This window comes from Pyrgilauda ruficollis, unplaced genomic scaffold, assembly GCF_017590135.1.
Source record: "Pyrgilauda ruficollis isolate IOZ18807 unplaced genomic scaffold, ASM1759013v1 scaffold69, whole genome shotgun sequence".
Taxonomy (NCBI): domain Eukaryota; kingdom Metazoa; phylum Chordata; class Aves; order Passeriformes; family Passeridae; genus Pyrgilauda; species Pyrgilauda ruficollis.
This window is the reverse complement of record NW_024528710.1, coordinates 1-19,955: the sequence shown is the minus strand read 5'-3', so window position 1 is coordinate 19,955 and position 19,955 is coordinate 1. Positions and strand designations below refer to the sequence as shown.

The window sequence follows — 19,955 nt, the reverse complement described above, 5'->3', positions numbered from 1 at the left end:
GGCGGGGGCAGGGGATGGGGTTAAGGTAAGAGCTGGCGGGAGGTGATGGCCGGGGTTTGGGGGAGCAGGGTCTGGAGGGGAGCTGGGGTTGGGGAGCATGAGGGCAGGGACAGGGGTGGGGGGGACTTAGAAGCTGGATGAGAGGGCACGGGCTGGGGTGCTCAGGTGCTGGGGGAGTGCGTTAGAAGAGGATCTGGGGGGGTTTAAGGGGCTTGTGGGAGGCAGGGGCTGAGAGCAGGGGCTAGGAGCGCGTCAGCGGCGTCCGTTGCTGAATGGGGGACGGCCGGGGCGGGCGGTGCACTGCCACCGCCAGGGGCCGCCCTGCGCGTATTACCGGGGTCGCGTATGCGCACACGGAAATTCCCCCCCTCCTGGGACCGGCCGCTGACGCGGCGGCAGGAATATGGAGGCGGCAGCAGCGCTGGGTGGGTCGGTGCTGCCGGGCGCCCTCATCGTCCTCATCCTTGTCCTGCTGCTGGCGGTCGCGCTGCACCTCTCTGCTCCGCGGGAGATCCCCACCACCCCGCAGGACGGTGAGTACCGTGCGGACAGTGGGGCACCGGGCAGCGCGGAGCGGAGTGTAGCTGAACCGTACTCACCGACCCCTCTGCTCCCGCAGGACCCAGGGCGAACGGGCACGCCCGGCCGAAGGAGCCGCGGAAGGCGAAGCCGGCGGCGAGAGCTCGCAGGGAGAAGCCGCACCAGCACAGCTTCGCACACCGGCTGCTGGTGGCTGCCCTCAAGGTACCGCGTGTGCACGGGGCCGGTGCCTTCCCGGTGCTGATGCCAGTGTGCTCCTCGGTATCGGTGTCCCTCCTCGATATTGGTGTCCAGCCGGTACCCCGTCCCCCCCCGCTGTCGTTGTCCTGCCGGGGTCGGTGCAGGTGTCCCTGTCGATGCTGGTGTCCTGCCTGTGCCGGTGTCCCTCTTCCACCCCCCCACCCCGGTGCTGGTGTCCTACTTCTCCTCCCCACCCCCCCGCGTCCTCCGTGACCACTCTCTCTCTGCAGGGCCACAGCAGCCCAGTCACCTGCCTGGACTTCAGCAGCAACGGCAAGTACCTGGCATCATGCTCTGAGGACCGCACAGTGCGGCTGTGGAGCACCCGGGACCTGGCAGGACGGGAGCACCGCTGCCTGCGTGCCAACATGGGGCTGGACCATGCCGAGCTTGTCCGCCTCACCTCCGACTCACGGTATGGCCAGACCTTGTACTGGCACTGGGATGTCCTGCAGAGCCAGTCTCATGGCCAGGCTGTGGTGGGATCAGTGGTGTTGCTCTGGGATGGGTGGAGGCAGCATCTCTCACTGGGTCATCGTGATATCACTGATCCATGGCCTTTCCTGAGAGCAGCTGGAACTTAATCACAGAATCACGGTAGTTTGAATTGGAGGGGACCTCTGGAGATCATCTAGTCCAGCTCCTTGTGGGTTAATGTGGTTTTCAGGGCAAATATCCCTGTGCCCAGGTTGCTGCTCCCATGGAAGGTACCTGTTGAGGTCACTGCCAGCTGACTCTGCAGGTGGAATGTGCTGCTGAGTCTCTCCAGTGGTCAGGGGAGCTCTTGCTGGGTGGGAAATTTGGTGGAATAATGTGTTTTGGCTTTTTGAAGTGGTCTCTTTTAGAAAGAGAGGAAGGGATCTTGTTTCCTGGTGTGGATAATAAATTTCATTCTTTTTCATTCAGTGTTGCAGTTGAGCCAACACAGGGAGAGAACTTGGCGCCCTTGTAAATACTTTTACCTGGCAGCATATCCCTCTTCCCAGGTGTCCCTGAGTGACCTGGGCTGAGCTGGGGCTCAGAGCCTGTTCCTCCACAGGGCTTTCATTGTCTGGCTGGCCAGTGCTGAGACTATTCGTGTCTACAAGATGGCCAAGAAGGATGATGGTAGCTTCACCTTCACCGCGACTTCTGGGGACTTCCCAAAGAAGCACAAGGCTCCTGTCATTAACATAGGGATTGCAGAGACAGGTATGGAAACAAGCTTCTCACCTCTCCAGATCAGCTTTGATTTCCTTGTGAAGCTGCTGGATTCAAAGTGTTGGAGTTTTTGGCATTCTCAGGGCTGTGTGCAGCACCAGTACTGAACTCTGTAGTCTATTAGTTTTTTTTTTTTTTTTTACTCAATTTGCTACCGACTGAATCAAAAGGTGTTGTTTTCACACCAGTAATATCCCTGTAACCAGCTCCCCGATATGCACAGTTTCTTAATTTACATTTTCAGGGATGCTGTTGCAAAGAGGTCTGGTCTCAATATTGAGAGGATCGCTGTTCTCTGGGCTGCCGGTCTCTCTTTGATCAGTCAGAAATCTCTCTAGTGAGTTAATATGGTCTGTCTTGAACTTCTGGGATCATCTAGAGCAGAGGTGGAGGTGGGTGGGTGGAAATTACAGTAGTAATGAGGGCTTGATGGATTAATGTGTCAGGTATGTGCCAGTGGCAGTTGGAAGCAGGTGGATGTGAGTTCACCTCTGTAATAGGAGAGCAGGGAAAATGTTAACTGAGACTGGAGCCGTGAAAACGAAAACTTAAACCTGCAACAAGTAGCTGGAAGGTAAACAGGCAACTCCCTGCCTGGGCTGAGGTGGCAAAGGGGAAGTGGGAACAAGCAGAAGTCCAGCATGGGCACAACCAGCAATCATGGATCATGGTGTTGTGACTGGGATTCAGTTGCCTGCCTGCAATCCACAACTTGAAAGGTGCTTATCCTTAAGCTGATTTTGGGCATGCACGTCAGGTGTAGTGTTTGTTCCTGTTTGTGGCACAGCCCAGTGGGCCTGCACGTGGGGCTCCCAGCTCTGCTTGTGGGGCTCAGGGTCCCGAGTACAGGGCACACATGGGCTCAGTGCCTGCTGCCTGCTCAGGAGCCAGGGGAGTACTGAGGCATAACCAGGAGCTGAGTCTTCTGATATTGCTCTTTACTCTGTTCTAGGAGACTGAAACTCCTTGGATTTTGGTGCTGCTGCTGGTTTTCTCCAGCTGCAGGTAGAGGTTATCCTGGGGCTTCATTGAGTTGGTGGTAATGTTATATCTGGGGGCTCTCCTGATCTCTGCCTTTTTTCCCCCAGGGAAGTTTATCATGACAGCTTCTAGTGACACCACCATCCTGATCTGGAGCCCAAAGGGCGAAGTCCTGGCCAGCATTAACACCAACCAAATGAACAATGCCTATGCCACAGTGTCACCCTGTGGGAGGTGAGTGACAGGCAGGATTCCTGGCTGCTCCTTTGCACAGGGTAGCATCAGTTCAGACCACTGGCAGTTAGTTGTTATTGTAATGCAATTTTCTGAGCGTTCCACAGTTGAAAAAGGTATTTTGGCCTCCCCAGAAATGGAGCTGATGTGGGGTCAGGCACTCTTGTGTTGCTATCCGCCTCAGCACTGCTGTTCTGGTAACCTGAGAACAGCTTTGGCCTCAGGTAGCCGGGGTGGGATAGAGCAAATGGCCTATGCAAAGAAAACAGCACTTTGAACTTGTCTGTGACTTCTTAAAGGTCAATTATAAAAATAAAGGTTTTATTTATGGGAGATCTGTTTTTCGGGAAAATCACTTGCTGCTGTAGGTTGATTTGCCTTGCTCCTGGTGCGAGGAGGTTGGGGATCAAAAGTATTTAGCTCTTCTGCTTTGACTGGAGAGTTTCTCATTCCTGAGTTGTTCTGGTGCCCTTCGTTAGTGTTCCCTTTACCAGCCAGGTTTCAGGGAAAAGTGGAAATTCAGCTGACCAGACTTGAGTGCAGGAGTCAGGACGGGTTTGCAGAGCTGTGGCCCTGCCTTGCTCAGGCTCTCTGCAAGAGGCAACCTGTGTCTCTGCTTATTCCTTCACACAGGTTTGTGGCATCCTGTGGCTTTACCCCCGATGTGAAGGTGTGGGAGGTGTATTTTAGCAAGAATGGAGACTTCAGGGAGGTGACCAGAGCTTTTGAGTTGAAAGGCCACACTGCTGGTGTGCAATCATTTTCCTTCTCCAACGACTCAAGGAGGTATGTGTGTGTTACCTGCTCTGAGTTACCCTAATAGCATGTGAGCTCATCTCTTCCAGGGTTCACCAGCTGCACCACTGAGCTGCAGGGGGTAAAACACTGCTCTGGGGAGCCAAATCTGGCTCGTGCCACCTGTGTATTCCCTGCTCATAGGAATCTCATGTGGTTTAACGAGACCAGGTGCTGATGCTGCACCTGGATCAGTGTGGAGACAGATAGGCATGCCAAACCTCTCCCTTGGAAAGGTATCCCTTGAATGGGCTGTGACAAGATCTTCTCAAACCCTCCTGGATTGAGAAATCCTCCTTGGTCATGGTGAGTTCCCAGCATGCTTTGGAACCCCATGTAGATTTGTTTGGACCGATTGGTTTTTCCCCTTTGTACCACCCCCACTTTTCCCCATAAAAACCCCTGCTTCTGCCCTGTTCAGGGGGGGGAGGTGTTGTCCCTGGCCTCCTTTGCAGGGTGCTGGAATAACTACACAGCACTCCTGTCTCTTTGTCCCTGTGCTGGCCAGGGTACACCTCGCAAGGCAGAGCTGAAATCACTGAGAGCTGAAATAGCTGCTCAGAGCTGAGCTGTCTGCCCCTTGCTGAGCTGTCTGCCCCTTGCTGAAGGACTGCCTGAGACCCCTAGAAAGTTTTCTCTTTCCCAGAGAGAGGTCAGAGGGACCTCTCTCTGGGAAGGTTGTAGCGTCCAGGTCAAGCCATCAGACTCCCAACTGGCCACGCCAACAGATCAAGGCAACCCCTGGTATCAATCCAAGCTGGGGATGAACAGACTGAGAGCAGCCTGGGGGTGCTGGTGAGTGAGAGGTGGACATGTCCCAGCCCAGAAATTCCCCTGCGTTGATCCCACAGTGTGTGGGTAACAAGGGAGAGTGGAATTCTGCCCCTCTTCCCCCCTCAGGTGAGACCCCACTGGCAGAGCTGCCTCCAGCTCCCCAGCACAGGAAGGACTTGGAGCTGCTGGAGTGAGTCTAGAGGAGACACCAGCATGAGGGATGGAGCAGCTCTGGTATGAGGAAAGGCTGAGAGAATTGGAATTGCTCAGCCTGGAAAATAGAAGGCTTCAGTTTATGTAATTGTGGCTTTCTAGGAGCTGAAAGAACTGACAAGAAAGATGGGAGAGAGATTATTTACAGGGGCCTGGAGTGACAAGATAAAGGGGAAGGGTTTCAGACTGATAGAGAGCAGGTTATGTGGGATATTAGGAATAAAGACTTGATTGTGAGGGTGGTGAGGCCCTGGCACAAGCTGCGCAGAGAAGATGTGGCTGCCCCACCCCTTGAAGTGTTCAAGGCTGTGTTGGAAGGAGCTTGGAGCAGCCTGGTCTGGTGGTAGGCTTTTTTGCTTTGGAAAGAGAACACAGGCTGTATCTGTATGTAGACTCACCCTTCCCAAGAAATCTCTTTCCACAGAGATTCCTGGTTCATGGGCAGGGCAGGGTAAGAGGTGGCACCCTTTTTCACTATGCTCTCTTGGCTGCAGGATGGCAACTGTGTCAAAGGACGGCACATGGAAGTTCTGGGACACAGATGTGGAGTACAAGAAGCAGCAGGACCCATACCTGCTTCTGACAGGGCAGTGTGCAGTGCTGGAACCATGCCGCATTGCCCTGTCCCCTGACAGCCGCACGGTCGCTGTGGCGGGCAGCACAGACATTGTGGTGTACAACACACGGCGCGGCGAGGAGGAGGAGCGTTTTCTTGGCGTGCACAGCCACTGTATCACAGACCTTGCGTTTGACACCACCGGCCGCTATGTCGTGTCCTGTGGGGACTGTGTTATCCGTGTCTTCCACAACACTGCTGGGCACCGTGCTGTGGTGGAGGAGATGGAAGCCATGCTGAAAAAAACTGGGAACAAAGCCACGCAGGAGAGGCTGGAGCAGCAGATCTCCAGTGCTCGCAAAGCGTTGGCTGCCATCTATGGCAAGAAGCACTAAGCTACCTGTACACCTGTACAGCAGGAGGCAACTGTGCTCTGCCTTGGGGATGGTTTTCTTTTTTTTTTTTTTTAATAACTGTGAACAATAGTAATAAAAGAGTGCCTGGGTCCTTCCTTGTGTGCTCTGTGATGGGTGGGGACAGGGCTGGGGACGGTGGCATCTCCCAGTGTCACAGTCTTGGGTTGTTTTCCCCCCGGGCTTAGATCATCAGTATCCTATGAAACTGATTGCTAAGGCAATGCCTACGAGTTCTCCTGAGCTTAGAAATGGGAGTTGTGTGGATTTGGGGTAGGTTTTTTTGGTTGGTTGGTCGGTTTTTTTTTTTTCCCAAGAGAGCTGCCAAAGTTCAATGTTGATGCTAAACAGTGGGGATTCTGCTGCATGGAACGGGGCAGTGCTGTAACGGTGCAGCATTCCCCCGGCCCGGGATCTCAGGGTGATCTCACGGTGGTGTGCAGCGGGACCTGACCCAAAGGAAGATGGCGGTGCACCATCGCCGCGTCCGCGCGTCGTTTCCGCGCCCGCTGTGGGTCGTGTAAGTCTGCGCAGGCGCAGCAGCCGGGGCGTGTCGGGCGTGGTGACGCAGGAAGCGCAGCGCGCGGGCGGGCCACGCAGGGCGCGTGCGCGGGGCCGGGTGCGCCGGCGGGTGCGGCGGGGCCGGTGCTGCGGGGCTGCGCGCGCCATGTCGGGGCGCTCGGTGCGGGCCGAGACCCGCAGCCGCGCCAAGGATGACATCAAGAAGGTGATGGCAGCCATCGAGCGCGTCCGCAGATGGTGAGGGCGGGCCCGCGGGGGGGGGTGGGGTAGGTTTTTTTGGTTGGTTGGTCGGTTTTTTTTTTTTCCCAAGAGAGCTGCCAAAGTTCAATGTTGATGCTAAACAGTGGGGATTCTGCTGCATGGAACGGGGCAGTGCTGTAACGGTGCAGCATTCCCCCGGCCCGGGATCTCAGGGTGATCTCACGGTGGTGTGCAGCGGGACCTGACCCAAAGGAAGATGGCGGTGCACCATCGCCGCGTCCGCGCGTCGTTTCCGCGCCCGCTGTGGGTCGTGTAAGTCTGCGCAGGCGCAGCAGCCGGGGCGTGTCGGGCGTGGTGACGCAGGAAGCGCAGCGCGCGGGCGGGCCACGCAGGGCGCGTGCGCGGGGCCGGGTGCGCCGGCGGGTGCGGCGGGGCCGGTGCTGCGGGGCTGCGCGCGCCATGTCGGGGCGCTCGGTGCGGGCCGAGACCCGCAGCCGCGCCCAGGATGACATCAAGAAGGTGATGGCAGCCATCGAGCGCGTCCGCAGATGGTGAGGGCGGGCCCGCGGGGGGGGAGGGCCCCGCCGCCCGCGCGCAGCCAATCACCGTTCCGCGGGATGCGACTCGGGAGTGCGCGCCCAACCAGCGGGTGCGGGCGGGGGGGCGGCGACCAATGGGAGCGGGGCGGTGTGGGAAGCGCCTGTGATGGGCGGTTGGTCCAGCCAATCACAGTGCGGGGGGCGGGGGGAGTGCTGCGCGGTGCTGAGCTGACGCTCCTCTGGGCCAAGCGGAGCGTGGCGGGATGGAGGGGTTTGCTGCCATGGTGCCCCAGGCCCGGTCCGGCCCGTCACGGTTGTGTCCCGCAGGGAGAAGAAGTGGGTGACGGTGGGCGACACGTCCCTGCGGATATTCAAGTGGGTGCCAGTGGCGGACAGTAAGGAGGTGGGCACCGCGCGTGGAGACGAGCCGGGAGCCACCGCCTACAGCCAGCCTAGCTCCCTTAACAACCCCCCTTAAGTTGAGCTCTGAGCCTCCCCCAGCCCTACCGACCACCGACGCCCCCCGAGCCACCTCCGAGCCCCCCAGTTCCGCCGAACGCCACCAAACCCCCCTGAGTTCCCTCCAAGTCGACCCCTGAGTCCTCGCAAAGCCAGCACTCGAGCCCCCGCTGAGCCCTCCCAGCCCTGCTGAACACCTTTGAGGCCCCACCGAGCTCCTCCTGCCCTATCGAGATCCCCCCAGCGCCCCCAAGCCCCTGATCCCTCCCCAAGCTGACTCCCAAACCCCACCAAGTCCCTTCTGAAGCTCCATGAGCCCCTGTCAAGCCTTCTTGGGCACCCCCCAGCCCCAAAGAGCCCCTTCAGCTAACCTGAGCCTCCCCTGAATTATCGAGCCCCCTGAGCTCCCTTGAGCCCCCTCCTGCTTCTCTCAAGACTCTCTGCTTGACTCCTCCAAGGATTTGCTTTACTTGGTGTCATTCCTAGATGGGCGTCAGCTCCTCCTCTCTCTCCTGATTCCCAGTCCCTTCATAGATGGAGTTTGGCCTCCCACTTAGTAATGTGCCCCCAAAGCCAAGGGAAAAGGCTAGCTTGAGCACATCTCTCTGGGCTTCTGGAGACAGAAAGGGGAAAGGTTCTTCTGAAGCAGCATGTGTTTCTCTGACATTGTGTTTGTAATTTTCTTTCTCTCCTCAAGAAAGAGAAATCCAAATCTAGTAGCAGCACGACCCGAGAACCCAATGGCTTCCCAGCTGACACCTCTGCCAACTCCTCCCTCCTTCTGGAGTTCCAAGGTGGGCCTGGGCTGAGGTCCCTTCAACGTGGAGAAAGACTCCAAGGCTGTACAGCAGCTGGGACATTGCTGGTTCTGTGTGCTGCTGGTATGGGGAAGAGCACTGCTTGCCCCTGAACACTGGTGTGGAATGAGAGCTATGAAGTTGAGCTGTGGAGTTGGGCTGATCCACTTCTGGATTGTCCCTGTCCAAACTGTTCATTTTTGCTCTTAGAGTCTTAATGGGCTGTTTCTGGTATCTTCAGTGGGAAGCTTCACAGCCAGCTGGAGGACTGGGGTTTCCTGATCCCCCCTTTCCATGCTCTGCTGGGGAGAGGCCGAGAGCCACGTGCAGCCAAGCTTGATTTTCCAACAGTTACTTCCATGGACCTTAGGGTGAAGGGGCAAAGGCTGTCCCTGGCCTTGCTCTTGATCTAGGCACTGTGGCGCAGCCAGGAGAGGCTCCAGCAGTGCCAGACTCACTGCTGAAGTAGTGTGCACATCTGCCCAGCCCCCCTCTGGGTGTGGCTAAGGAAAATCAGGAATTTGCTGGCAGTCCCAGGAGATGTGGTGGGGTTATGTTGCAGGTCTGCAGTTTGTCAAGGTGTGTGCCAGTCCTGCTTTCCTCACTGGGAGACAGGTGCTGAGCATTAATCCTTGTGTTGCTTCACAGAGGAGGAACAAAACCATGGTACACAGCAGGAGATTCCTGCCCTTGGATGCCCAGGGCCCTCCCAAGTGCCTGACAGCACTTAGGCTGATGTGGAACAGTGTATCCCCTGTTTAGCTCTGACCATGCTCTGCCTTCTCAGCAAGACCCCAGCTTGCAGTGCCACCCTGGGCTGCTTGTACCCCTGCATTAAGGTGCTCTTTTTTACCAGGTGCTGTTTCTGCAGATGAGAACAGCAACCAGAGCTCCCTGTCTGATGTATACCAGCTCAAGGTGGACAGCAGCCCCAACTCCAGCCCCAGTCCTCAGCAGAGTGAGTCCATGAGTCCTGCCCACACATCTGACTTCCGCACAGACGACTCGCAGCCTCCTACCCTGGGGCAGGAGACCCTGGAAGGTGGGTGCTGGGCTGAGAAGGGAGGAGGCAGATGGGTGGGCAGAGGGAAGGCCCCTCCAGGGCTGTTGGTGGTCTGGTGGGTGGCCTTGGCACTGCTAGAAGCTGACAGGGCATCGGGGACTTCTTTAGCTAGGTGTTCTGTCCTGGGTCAGCACTGACCTGGGTGCTGGGTCTGCATTTTTGTTGACCTACCTGTTCTCCCCAGAGCCCTCCCTGCCTTCCTCAGAAGTGGCAGATGAGCCTCCCACTCTCACAAAGGAAGAGCCAGTCCCCCTTGAGACTCAGGTAAGGGAAGGGGGATTGAAACCATCTCTAAATGTGCATGGACCCAGATTGGCCCTTTGACCATTGTTGCTGCTTCTTGTCGCAGAAGCATCTTACTGGATGGACTTGCTCTGCAGTCCTGAAGTGCCCCCTGGGAGCTCCCAGAACCTCCTGGTTTCGTGAGCTTTGGTCTTTATCCCCTGGTTCAGATCAAGTGTTGAAGTGTGAGGGAAGGATATGGGGGTGTGCGAAAATGACAATTCTGGCACACTCCAGGGCTGGAGTGGGTTCCCATTCCTGGTGCCCTGGGGTCTGTGCATAGGTGACAGCCTGGGCTGTCCCCATGGTGTGACACAGCCTTGTCTAGGTGTGCGTAACTCGGTGTCACTGCCTGTGACATCTGGCTCTTGCAGGTAACTGAAGAGGAGGAGGACTCTGGTGCGCCACCTCTGAAGAGATTTTGTGCTGACCAGAACTCTGTGTGCCACACAGCCTCGGAGAGCTAACCTGCCTGGCCCGGCACCTTCGCCAGCCCCTTGCAGAGCTGCCTGACCTCTCCAGGACCAGCGTTTCCCTCCAGCCTGCCCCTTCCCCAGCGTCGGGGCTCCCACCACTCGCATCAAGTGCGCCCTGCCCTACCCTGCCCTGCCCTGCCCTTCCCGATGGATGGGGCTGCTGCCAGTACCTGCAATTTTGCCTCTATTTATTGGCTCCCTCTCTCCCTGCTCCCTGCCCTAGAGCTGGGGGTCTCTGCTGGGTGGGCTGCATGTGTGGGGGGGTTCTCTATGCGTCTCCCTGCTCTCCATGGTCCCCAGAACACTGGCAAATTCTGTTTGCCAGCTTGTGGCTCCCCTGCCTGCCCTTCCCCTGGGTGCTGGGAACAGGAGAGCCACCTTCCACCTGCTCCGGGTGATGTATTCACTCGGTTGTGGGAGCAGGTGGTGGTGGGTGTGGGGGGCAGTGAGGGGGCGGCCGGCAGGGACCCACTGGGACGCTGTGCAATAAGCTGCTAGTTTAAGCCATTCATGCTGGGAGAGAGGGGAGCGCTTTCCCCTTCCCCCGGAGGGCAGGTACTGACCGGCCTCAGCTCTGCCTCGAGGCACAACTCCAGCCGAATGGAATTTGCAGTCCCCCGGGAGCCGGCAGAGCAGGGGGAGCCGCTGCCCTGTGCTGGAGGGCCTTGCCCCGGCCTAGGTACCCGCTGTCCCCGAGGTGGGAGAGGAATCAGCAGGGTGCTGGAGCCTCCGGGAAGTGCTCCCACCCTGGGGCTCTGCCGCTCCCCAATACCCGCTGCCCCCCCAGCCCCACTCTCCTCCCGCTGCCACTGCATGTCCCGCCGAGTCCGTGATCGAGCCTGGTGAAGCTGGAGGCGCGGCCGCGCGTGGAAGTGGAAAGTTATTTTAGCACTGAATAGAATATTTTTAAAATTAAATTGTTTGAAATACAGATGCAGAGCACGATGTCGGCCGGGTGGGGAGGGGCCGTGCGGGAAGAGAAGAGAAGGGAAGGGAAGTTTCCGCTAAACGGGGCCATGTGCCCGCACTCGCCGCCTACGGCGCCCACGGAGCCCGCCCGGAGCCCGATTCCCCGGAAGTTCGGTCCGCGCCCGGTGCCCGTTCTCCACACTTTCCTCCCTGCCGGTCGCCGGCGCTGTCTAGAGCGGGCGGGGGACGGCCCCGAGCCCGAGACGAGGCGGCAGCAGCGCCCGGCGGGACCGGCTCGAGGCGGGTGGGAGGGAAGAGGAGCCTGGGGCGGCCCCCCGCCCTACGCAGCGGCTCCGACCACGGCCCCGGCCCAGGGCTCTGCCCGCTCCGCAGGCGCCCCCGCCCACCCAAGGGACTCTGCCCACGGGGCGGGGCTTTTCGCCCTCAGGGACCGCGGGGGCCGGGAAAAATCGGCCGCGGCTGAGGGAGGCGGGGATGTGCTTCGGACGTGACTTCAGGGCTGTGCTAGAGCGCCCAAGCAATTCCCATCATTAACCCGCGGCCTCCGCACCAAGCCCGCTCAGACCTGACTGCCCTTGCAATAAATTGTTTTAATTTTCACTTTCATTTTCCAATGTTTCCTTTTCCCCAAGTTTTCTTGGTCCCGATACCGTGTGTATGCCCTTCTTTGCATGTCCAGTGAAGGGTAGTGGAGCTGGGGAATGGTCTGGAGCACATTTGATAAGGAGCAGCTGAGGAGCCTGGGGGTACTCTGGATAAAAGGAGGCTCAAGGGGGACCTGCTTGCTCTGCACAACTCCCTGAGAGGAGGGTGCAAGCAAGGTGAGGGTTGGGCTCTGCTCCCACAGAACAAGGAGTGGCATGAGGGGAAACAGTCTCGAGTTTTCTCAGGAGAGATTTAGGTTGAACATCCGGGAAAAGTTTCTTCAGTGAAAGGGTTCTCCAGCTCTGGCACAGGCTGCTCAGGCCAGTGGTGGAATCACCATCTGTGGAGGGATTTAACAGATGTGTAGATGTGGCACGTGGGGAGGGACATGGGTTAGTGGTGGCCTTGGCAGTGCTATGGGACCAGTTGGACTCCATAGCCTCAGAGCTTTCCTAACCCTAAAAATTCTGTGATAATCATGAAGTGTTTTTAATAATATATCATTTCAGGATCAGGATGCCCAGCCAGGAGAGGCAGCTGCTGATTGATTTGAACACAAACTATCCTGATGTGTTGGTAGTTATTGGGAAAACACTTTTAGGAAAGAGTTCCAGAAAGAAGAAGTCTAGCAATCAGAAAACAGAAAAAGTATTTTCCATAGCAATGTGTGCATTGCTGAATTCAGGAGGAGGAATATTAAGAATGGAGAGTGAGGAAAGAATTACTTCTTCTGGGAGCATGGCATTTGTGGAGACATAGAGACGAGCCTCAGAGATTGCACTAGCAGAAGCAAGGCCTCTGAATACTTTGCATGGATGCAGCAGGGGAGTAACCTGCTGCTTTTTGTTAAAACATGGAGCTGTGGAGGCCCAGAGATGGGGGGTGCAGCCACAAAGTTGCACCTCTGCAGCTTAACTGCTGGTTTGTTTTATAGGGCCAGCATATTGGTTTATCCTGTGACTTCCAGAGAAGCTCCTGAATTCCTGAGGAAGAAAAACTGTGCTAAGTGCCACAATGAGAATGAACTGACCCCCAAGACAGCTCAGCTGAGTTTTGATGGGGGAGCAAAAGAGACTCCTCTGAACATCCAAGAGCACAACATCCAAAATGCGGTGGCGAGATTTATAAAGAAAGATGAAGTGCTGGTTGGGGAGGTCCTGGGTTTCACAGAGGCAACACATATTGAATTTAAGGAATGCAGTACAAAGAGTAGCTTGTAATATATCAGAAAAAAACCCTTCCTAAATACATCTCTGCCTTTGCAAACACTGAGGGTGGATATTTATTTTTTTTGGTGTGGATGACAATGGTAAAGTCACCGGGACCGACAGTAACGTAGAGAAAGTAGCCTTAGAAGAAACAGTAGCTGATGCCATTGGCTCAATGCGAGCCCATCACTTCTGTGGCTCTGGGGCTGGTGTGCAGATCCAAATGCACATCTTGCGTGTTTATGACCAAGCAGGCTGCTCACAGGGCTATGCCTGTGCCATGCACATTGAGCCGTCCTGCTGCCCTGTGTTCGATGATGACCCTCAATCCTGGATGGTGCTGGGCATTGTCAGGGAGGAGAGTGTGGGGGACTGGGCACTGACCAAAAGACTGAGCATCAGGAAATGGATGGAGTTCATGACAGCTGCAGACCCAGATAAATAAAACCTGCCTTTATGTTAGTGTCAGCTTCATTTCCGTGTTCTGCTGCAAATGTTCAGGAGGAAAGATCAACTTGTTTTCAGGGTGTTCTCACCAAACCTAGAAAGGGACATTTGACCCATGCCCAGCCACAGGCACTGGGATGATGGTGCAGTTACTGGCCTGCAGTGGCATCCCTATCCCTGAACTCATTCAGCGGGACTTCTTCAAGCAGTACCAGTCATAGAATCATGGGGTGGTTTTGGTCGGAACACAACTGCCCACAAGACAGTGGGTTGCCAGGCTTCCCTTCATATGGAAAAGGGCCATCAGTTCATGGTCAGGCACTGTAATCCAAAAATGGGATTCTGCCTCCTAAATTTGTGAATATCAGAGGATTCCTTCCAGATGAAATCTGCCAGGCTCTGGCTGGCCTTGGACTCCTGAGGCTGTATCTCCACTGCCTCTGAGACAGTGGGTTGTGAGGCTTTCCTTCCTATGGAAAGGAGCTAACATTCACAGTCAGACTCCTAGGGCTAAAAGTGGGATTCTGCCTCCTAAAATTGTGAACGTTGGAGGATTGTTACAAGATGAAAGCTGCCAGGAGTTATGGCTCTGGCTGGCTTTGGGCTCCTGGGGGCTGCCTCTGAACTGCTCCTGAGACACTGAGTTTCTGGGTTAGGTCCAGTTGTAAGAGGTAATGGTTAGGGTAGTTAAAAATGGTAACTTTTCTTATATTTTATACATATATATAAAATAATTTTTATAAAAATTGATTTCCAAATACAATCCTTTATTTACTGTTTTATATGCAGGATCTTAAGAATATAAGGAATTCTAAATACAGATATATAGGGTTTTTGAAAATACAAATGTAACTTTTCGTATATATATTTTAAACAAGAAAGGGCTTGAAAAATGGGAGAAAATATGATCTCTGTGAGGGGAATAGAAATAGCTCTGTGTATTCAAACAAAAAGCATTTTTGTGCGTCACTCAAAGGCTGAGATCTTGGTTGGTACTTAAATCGCTGCTGCCACCTGGTGACAAGTATGAGGTACTGCGCATATATGCTGTTTAATGACTCAGTAGTGTCACCTGCAGAGTAAAAACGGTACTGCAACTAAGAAATGTTGCATGTGCCATGACTTAAACGACTCGCTGCGGCCACCTGCAGCTAAAAAGCGGTACTGCAGCTAAGAAATGCACACGCGGACGGTGAGTGACTTGTCGAAGTGTCACTGTGGCGCTTTCCATGCCTGCCCTTGCCTCCTGCTGGCCCTGGAGAACACGTGGTGCCTGGGAGCACCAGGCACGAGACCCAGCTGCAGCGGCAGTGGCTGAGGAGATTTGTAGTGAGCCAAGTGAGGAGGGAGGGTTCTTGCCATGTGCTGTTGGGCTTTGGCTGCAGGAACTCACATGACTTGAAGGGCTTGGAATGCAAGCTCTGTGAGAAACCACTGAAGGAGCTGGGGTTGTTTAGGCTGGAGGAAAGGAGACTCAGAGGTGACTTTATCACTCTCTACAATTACCTGTGTTATGAATGTTATGAGCCTATTTGTCCAATTCAAGAAACTACAAACTTAAAATTTAGCAGCAGTTTTAATTGAGGTCATCAATTTTAATTAAGATGAAATAATACAATCAGATATAATTCAGTAGTTACAGAAATTTGGGAGTGGTTCAGATAAAGCATAAGCAAAACCGATTGGGGTACGGGAAGGACTTCCCACCCTGCCTCACATACGAAGGCAAAAGGATCCAAACACAACTTATATACTGTGTGCTAATACATATTCATTGTTAGTTTCCCATAAATCTCCTCCTGTTTTTGGTTCTTGAAATCTGCGTCACTCTACTGCACAGTGCATGCTACCATTGTTTCCAAGGGGTCTTCTGGCTCTTTGGTGGTCTTCTTGGAGGAAGGCTGATGTCTTCCTCACATGCCCTCTTGATAACCAGGCAGGTGGCACATGCACATTAAGCTTGGTGTTATATAAGTAAGCACTGTGTTCCGATTAAACCTTATTTATTTCATAGATAATGTTATGAATAAAAAGTTATCTATTTTTGTTTAAGGTAAGACCACTATTTTAGACTTCCTGTCTGGAATTGTCCCAACTTTATTCATATTCAAGGTCGCTTTTTGCTCTGGAATTTGTCTTAACATCAGTTGATGCCAATTTTGGTTTGGGAGTTTTCCTCCCAAGGCCATTTCTACTTTTGAATATTCTGCTTATTCCATCATCACATCCTATACCTGGTTTCTCACAAGAAACATCTGTAAGGGAGACCTTCTGCTCTTTGATACTGATCACATATATTTCTTATTATTTTCCCAAATTATTGATATAATTACAATTTTATTAGCACGAATCACATCTATTTGTCACACCTGGAAGGTGGTTGTAGATGGGGAAGGGTAGTCTCTTTTTCCAGGCAACAACTGACAGAACAAGAGGACACATTCTTAAGCTGTGCCAAGGGAAGCTTAGGTGGGATATTAGGAAAAAGTTTTTTACTGAAAGACTGATAAAGAACTGAAATTGTCTGCCCAGGGAGGTGGTGGAGTCACCATCCCTGGATGTGTTTAAAAAAGATTGGATGTGGCACTCAGTGCCATGGTTTAGTTGAAGAGATGTTAGGGCATGGGTTGGACTAGATGATCTTAAAGGTCTCTTCCAACCTAGTGATTCTGTGATGATAATGTGCTCAAGATGGTAGAGGAGCCAGGAATTGGCATCAGTCCATTCTCAAGATGGCGAGCATGACAGGAAGTCACGTGCCATAACAGTCATGATGGTGGATCCAGAACAAACTTGTACTGCTACTCTCAGGATGGTGAGGATTTACCAGAAATTGCATCACACCACATCCAAGACAGCAGTAATGGCCAGAAGTCACTACAGGTACACTCAAGATGGTGGCATGGGCATGTGAGTCGAGATGTCCTTCCCAAGATGGTGGCAGGCTAAAAATGAACTTTGGGAAAGAATGCAAAATTGCATTTTGGAAAGACATCTCTTCTCAGAAAGGGGTTTTCCAGCATGCTTGAGCACAACCTACACCTCGATCTCCAGCTTGCAGTGCAGTATGGCTTGCAGTGCTTCCTGGTGTGAGGACAAGGGTGGTGGGGCAGTGGTGACGGAGAAGGGCAGAGGGTTAGGGTAAGGGTTAGGGTTAGGGGATAGAGTTTGCAGTTGCCACTTGGTTCCCAGAGATTGCATTGTGTCACCGTGGTCTCCTGGGTGCCATGAGGTATTCCTATGTTGCAATGGACACTTGCTTCTATCATATTCCTTTACAACACAGTGGCCTTCTGGGTGCCCTGAGGGCATGCTTTGAAAAATGGAGCCTTGTTCCTACTAGGCCTGGCAATGTCCCAGGGACACCTGTTGCCCATGATGTCCCACTTAATCAAAGTAGATCCTTGAGATTCCATTGCATCACAATGGTCTTCTGACTTCCATGAGTCTCTGCTGTGTTACAATGGACACCTAGTTCCACCTTCCCTGGCAGTACACAAGTGGAACCTGTGTTCCATGAAGCCCTGTGTTGTTCAAAATTGCAATTTTTTCCCCCAAGACTCGATTACATCACAGTGATCTCCTGGGTTCCATGAGGCCCTGCTGTGAAAGAGTTGGCACTTGTTTCTATGAGATTTCATGGTCTAACAATGTTCTTCTGTGTTCCATTAGGCCTGACTGTGTCACAATGGACACTTGTTGCACAAGCCTTGGAAACGTCCCATTGGCACCTGGGATCCATGAGGCCCTGCTGTGTTGACAACTTAGTCTTTGTTCCATGAGACTCAGTGGTTAGCTTGGTTCCATGATGGCCCTCTGTGTCATAATGTAGCCTTGGTGTCTTGAGATTTTCTTTCATCACAGTGGTCTCCTATGTTCCATTAGGCCTGTCTGTGTCATAATGGGCAATGGAGATATCCCAGTGGCACCTGTGTTCCATGAGGCCCTGCCATGTTTGCAGTTGACTCTGCATTCCCCAAGATTGCATGGCATCACAGTGGTCTCCTGTGTGCCATGAGGTTCTTTAGCATCTCCATGAAAATTTACTTCTATCAGATGCCATTGTGACACAGTAGCCACCCAGATGCTATGAGGCCTTTTTGTGCAATAATGGAGCTTTGTTTCTACTAGGACTTGCAATGTCCCAGTGGCACCTGTGTGCCATGAGGGCCATCTTGCTCAAAGTTGAGCCTTGGTTCCTTTAGATCCCAGTGCATCACAGTGGTCTCCTGGCTTCCATAAAGCCTGACTGTGTTTACAATTAATACTTACCTCCCCAAGATTCCATGGTGTCACTGTGCACCACGAGGCTGTGCTGTGTCACAATGGACACCGACAAGATCCAATAGCACCTCACTTCAAGGATGTGCTACTTGTGTTTGCAGTTGCCACTGGGTTCACAGACGTGAACATTTGTGTCACATTTGTCTCCTGGGTTCCATGAGGCCTTGCTGTGCAATAATGGGGTCCTGTTTTCACTAGGCCTGGCAATGTCCCAGTGGCACCTGTGTTCCATGAGGCCACTCTTGCTCAAAGCAGAGCCTTGAATACATGAAATTCTGCTACATCACAATGTTCTCTTTAGTTTCATCAGCGGATGAGGTGTTTATAACTGACCCTTGGTTCCTTGAGATTTTATTGTATCCCAGTGGTCTTCTTGGTTCCATGGGGCCTGGCTGTGTTTATAAGAGTCACGTGCTTCCCCAAGATTCCATGGTGACACTGTGCTCTGTTTTATTAATGAGCGTGTGTTGTGTCACAATGGACATTGAGTTCCACCTGCCCTAAAAATATCCAATTTGCAGCTGTATCCCACGAGGGGCAAGTGCTGCAAACGGAGGCCATTTTCCATGGGAAAAAGAAATCATGTCCCCAGGGTCTGGGCATCAGATGAAAGGTGGCCTTGGGGGCTCTAAGGACTTGCAGGGACCTTGTTGCTGGCACCTTTAAATTTGGAGAAATCCACCAAAGTTTGCAAATTTCTAGCTTGGCGTACCACGGTCGGGCAGGGTGAGTGGCTGCAAATCGAGGCCCTTTTCCAGGGGAAAAAGAAGTCATTTGCCCAGGGTCTGGGTATCAGATGAAAGGTGGCTTTTGGGGCTGTAAGGATGAGCAGGGTCCTAGTTTGTGGCAGCTTTGGTTTTACAGAAATCCAGCAAAATGTGAAAAATTCTAGCTTGGCAGACCACGGTTCGCCGGTGCGAGTGGCTGCAAACGGAGGCAATTTTCCAAGGGAAAAAGAAGTCATCTGCTCAGGGTCTGGGTATAAGAAAAAAACCTGGCTTTTGGGAGTTTAAGGACTTGCAGGGTCCTACTTTGTGGCCACTTTAGTTTTCGGCAAAATCTAGCAAAGTTTGCAAATTTCTGGCTTGGAAAAACAGAGTCGTCCGTGGCCATTGGCAGGAAATGGTGGCCATTTACCAGGGGAAAAGCAAGTAATTTTTCCTGGGTCAGGGTATGAGAGGAAAAGGGGCATTTGGGAGTCCAAGGACAAGCAGGGTCAAACTTTGCGGCCATTTTAGTTCTAGTGAAATCCAGCAAAATTTACAAATTGCCAGCTTGGCAGGCCACAGTTGGGCAGGGGGAGTGGCCGCAAACAGAGGCCATTTTCCATGGGAAAAAGAAGTTACATACCCAGGCTCTGGGTATCAGATGAAAGCTGGCCATTGGATCTCTGAGGACTTGCATTGACCTAGTTTCTGGCAGCTTTAGTTTTGGAGAAATCCAGCAAAATTTACAAACTCTGGCTTGGGCGGCAATGGTAACCCAGGAAGAGTGGCTGCAAACAGAGGCCATTTTCTAGGGGAAAAAGAAGTAATTTCCCCGAGGTCTGGGTATAAGACGAAAGCTGGCATTTGCGGCCCGGAGGACTTGCAGGGGCCTAGTTTCTGGCAGATTCAGTTCCAGAGAAATCCAGCAAAATTTGGAAATTTCTAGCTTGGGTGGCCAGGGTGGGCCAGGGCGAGTGTCCGCAAACAGAGGCCATTTTCAGAGTGAAAAAGAAGTCATTAAGCCATGGTATGGGCATCAGATGAAAGCTGGCCATTGGGGCTCTGGGCGCATCCAGAGACCTAGATTTGGCCACTTTAGTTTTGGAGAAATCCAGCAAAATTTGCAAATTTCTAGCTTGGGAGGCCAGGGTGGGCCAGGGCAAGTGGCCGCAAAGAGAGGCTATTTTCCAGGGGAAAAAGAAGTCCTTGGCCGAGGATCGGGGTATCAGATGAAAGCTGGAGATTAGGGCTCTCAGGATGTGCAGGGACCTAGATTTCTCCAAAACTAAAGTGGTCAGAATCCAGGTCCTTGCACATTCTGAGAGCCCTAATCGCCAGCTTTCATCTGATACACAGACCCTGGGCAAAGGACTTATTTTTCCCATGCAAAATGGACATTATTAGTGACCACTTGCCCCAGATGACTGATGCCGGCCAAGCTAAAAATTT

At 53.3% G+C, this 19,955-nt stretch overlaps 3 protein-coding genes across 14 annotated transcripts; all 3 read left to right on the top strand.

Annotated features, from left to right (window-relative positions):
• The first annotated feature begins 289 nt into the window (after window positions 1–289).
• On the top strand, window positions 290–6,040 carry TBL2 (transducin beta like 2). 2 transcript variants are annotated; one of them, XM_041484872.1, is made up of 7 exons: window positions 290–533; window positions 620–744; window positions 1,011–1,195; window positions 1,820–1,971; window positions 3,069–3,195; window positions 3,829–3,981; window positions 5,472–6,040. In XM_041484872.1, exons 1-7 carry the CDS (start codon window positions 404–406, stop codon window positions 5,926–5,928), a joined length of 1,329 nt encoding a protein of 442 aa, XP_041340806.1. In that variant the 5' UTR covers window positions 290–403; the 3' UTR covers window positions 5,929–6,040. The 2 variants fall into 2 exon arrangements, with proteins under 2 accessions (XP_041340806.1, XP_041340807.1); XM_041484873.1 differs by lacking the exons at window positions 290–533; window positions 620–744 and having other exon boundaries at window positions 1,069–1,195; window positions 1,767–1,971.
• A 470-nt stretch (window positions 6,041–6,510) lies between these two features.
• Window positions 6,511–11,216, top strand: BCL7B (BAF chromatin remodeling complex subunit BCL7B). Of its 11 annotated transcripts, none has more exons than XM_041484875.1 (6): window positions 6,511–6,705; window positions 7,536–7,611; window positions 8,365–8,548; window positions 9,321–9,506; window positions 9,712–9,791; window positions 9,877–10,177. In XM_041484875.1, exons 1-6 carry the CDS (start codon window positions 6,614–6,616, stop codon window positions 10,090–10,092), a joined length of 834 nt encoding a protein of 277 aa, XP_041340809.1. In that variant the 5' UTR covers window positions 6,511–6,613; the 3' UTR covers window positions 10,093–10,177. The 11 variants fall into 11 exon arrangements, with proteins under 11 accessions (XP_041340809.1, XP_041340813.1, XP_041340817.1 ...); XM_041484879.1 differs by having other exon boundaries at window positions 6,512–6,705; window positions 8,365–8,461; XM_041484883.1 differs by lacking the exon at window positions 9,877–10,177 and adding an exon at window positions 10,184–11,216 and having other exon boundaries at window positions 6,514–6,705; window positions 8,365–8,461; window positions 9,336–9,506.
• A 670-nt stretch (window positions 11,217–11,886) lies between these two features.
• On the top strand, window positions 11,887–13,513 carry LOC121362937 (schlafen family member 12-like). Its single transcript, XM_041484885.1, is given in 5 exon segments — window positions 11,887–11,903; window positions 12,385–12,572; window positions 12,575–13,086; window positions 13,089–13,145; window positions 13,148–13,513. Coding segments are annotated over 5 exon segments (1,140 nt in total).
• The last annotated feature ends 6,442 nt before the right edge of the window (window positions 13,514–19,955 follow it).

Excerpts from the sequence above, each read along its gene's own strand:
- TBL2 (XM_041484872.1), top strand. The coding sequence starts at position 404 with ATGGAGGCGGCAGCAGCGCTGGGTGGGTCGGTGCTGCCGGGCGCCCTC. Across the intron at positions 534-619 it reads CCCCACCACCCCGCAGGACG|GACCCAGGGCGAACGGGCAC; the intron begins GTGAGTACCGTG and ends CTGCTCCCGCAG. Across the intron at positions 745-1,010 it reads TGCTGGTGGCTGCCCTCAAG|GGCCACAGCAGCCCAGTCAC; the intron begins GTACCGCGTGTG and ends CTCTCTCTGCAG.
- BCL7B (XM_041484875.1), top strand. The coding sequence starts at position 6,614 with ATGTCGGGGCGCTCGGTGCGGGCCGAGACCCGCAGCCGCGCCAAGGAT. Across the intron at positions 7,612-8,364 it reads CAGTGGCGGACAGTAAGGAG|AAAGAGAAATCCAAATCTAG; the intron begins GTGGGCACCGCG and ends TCTCTCCTCAAG. Across the intron at positions 9,792-9,876 it reads CAGTCCCCCTTGAGACTCAG|AAGCATCTTACTGGATGGAC; the intron begins GTAAGGGAAGGG and ends TTCTTGTCGCAG.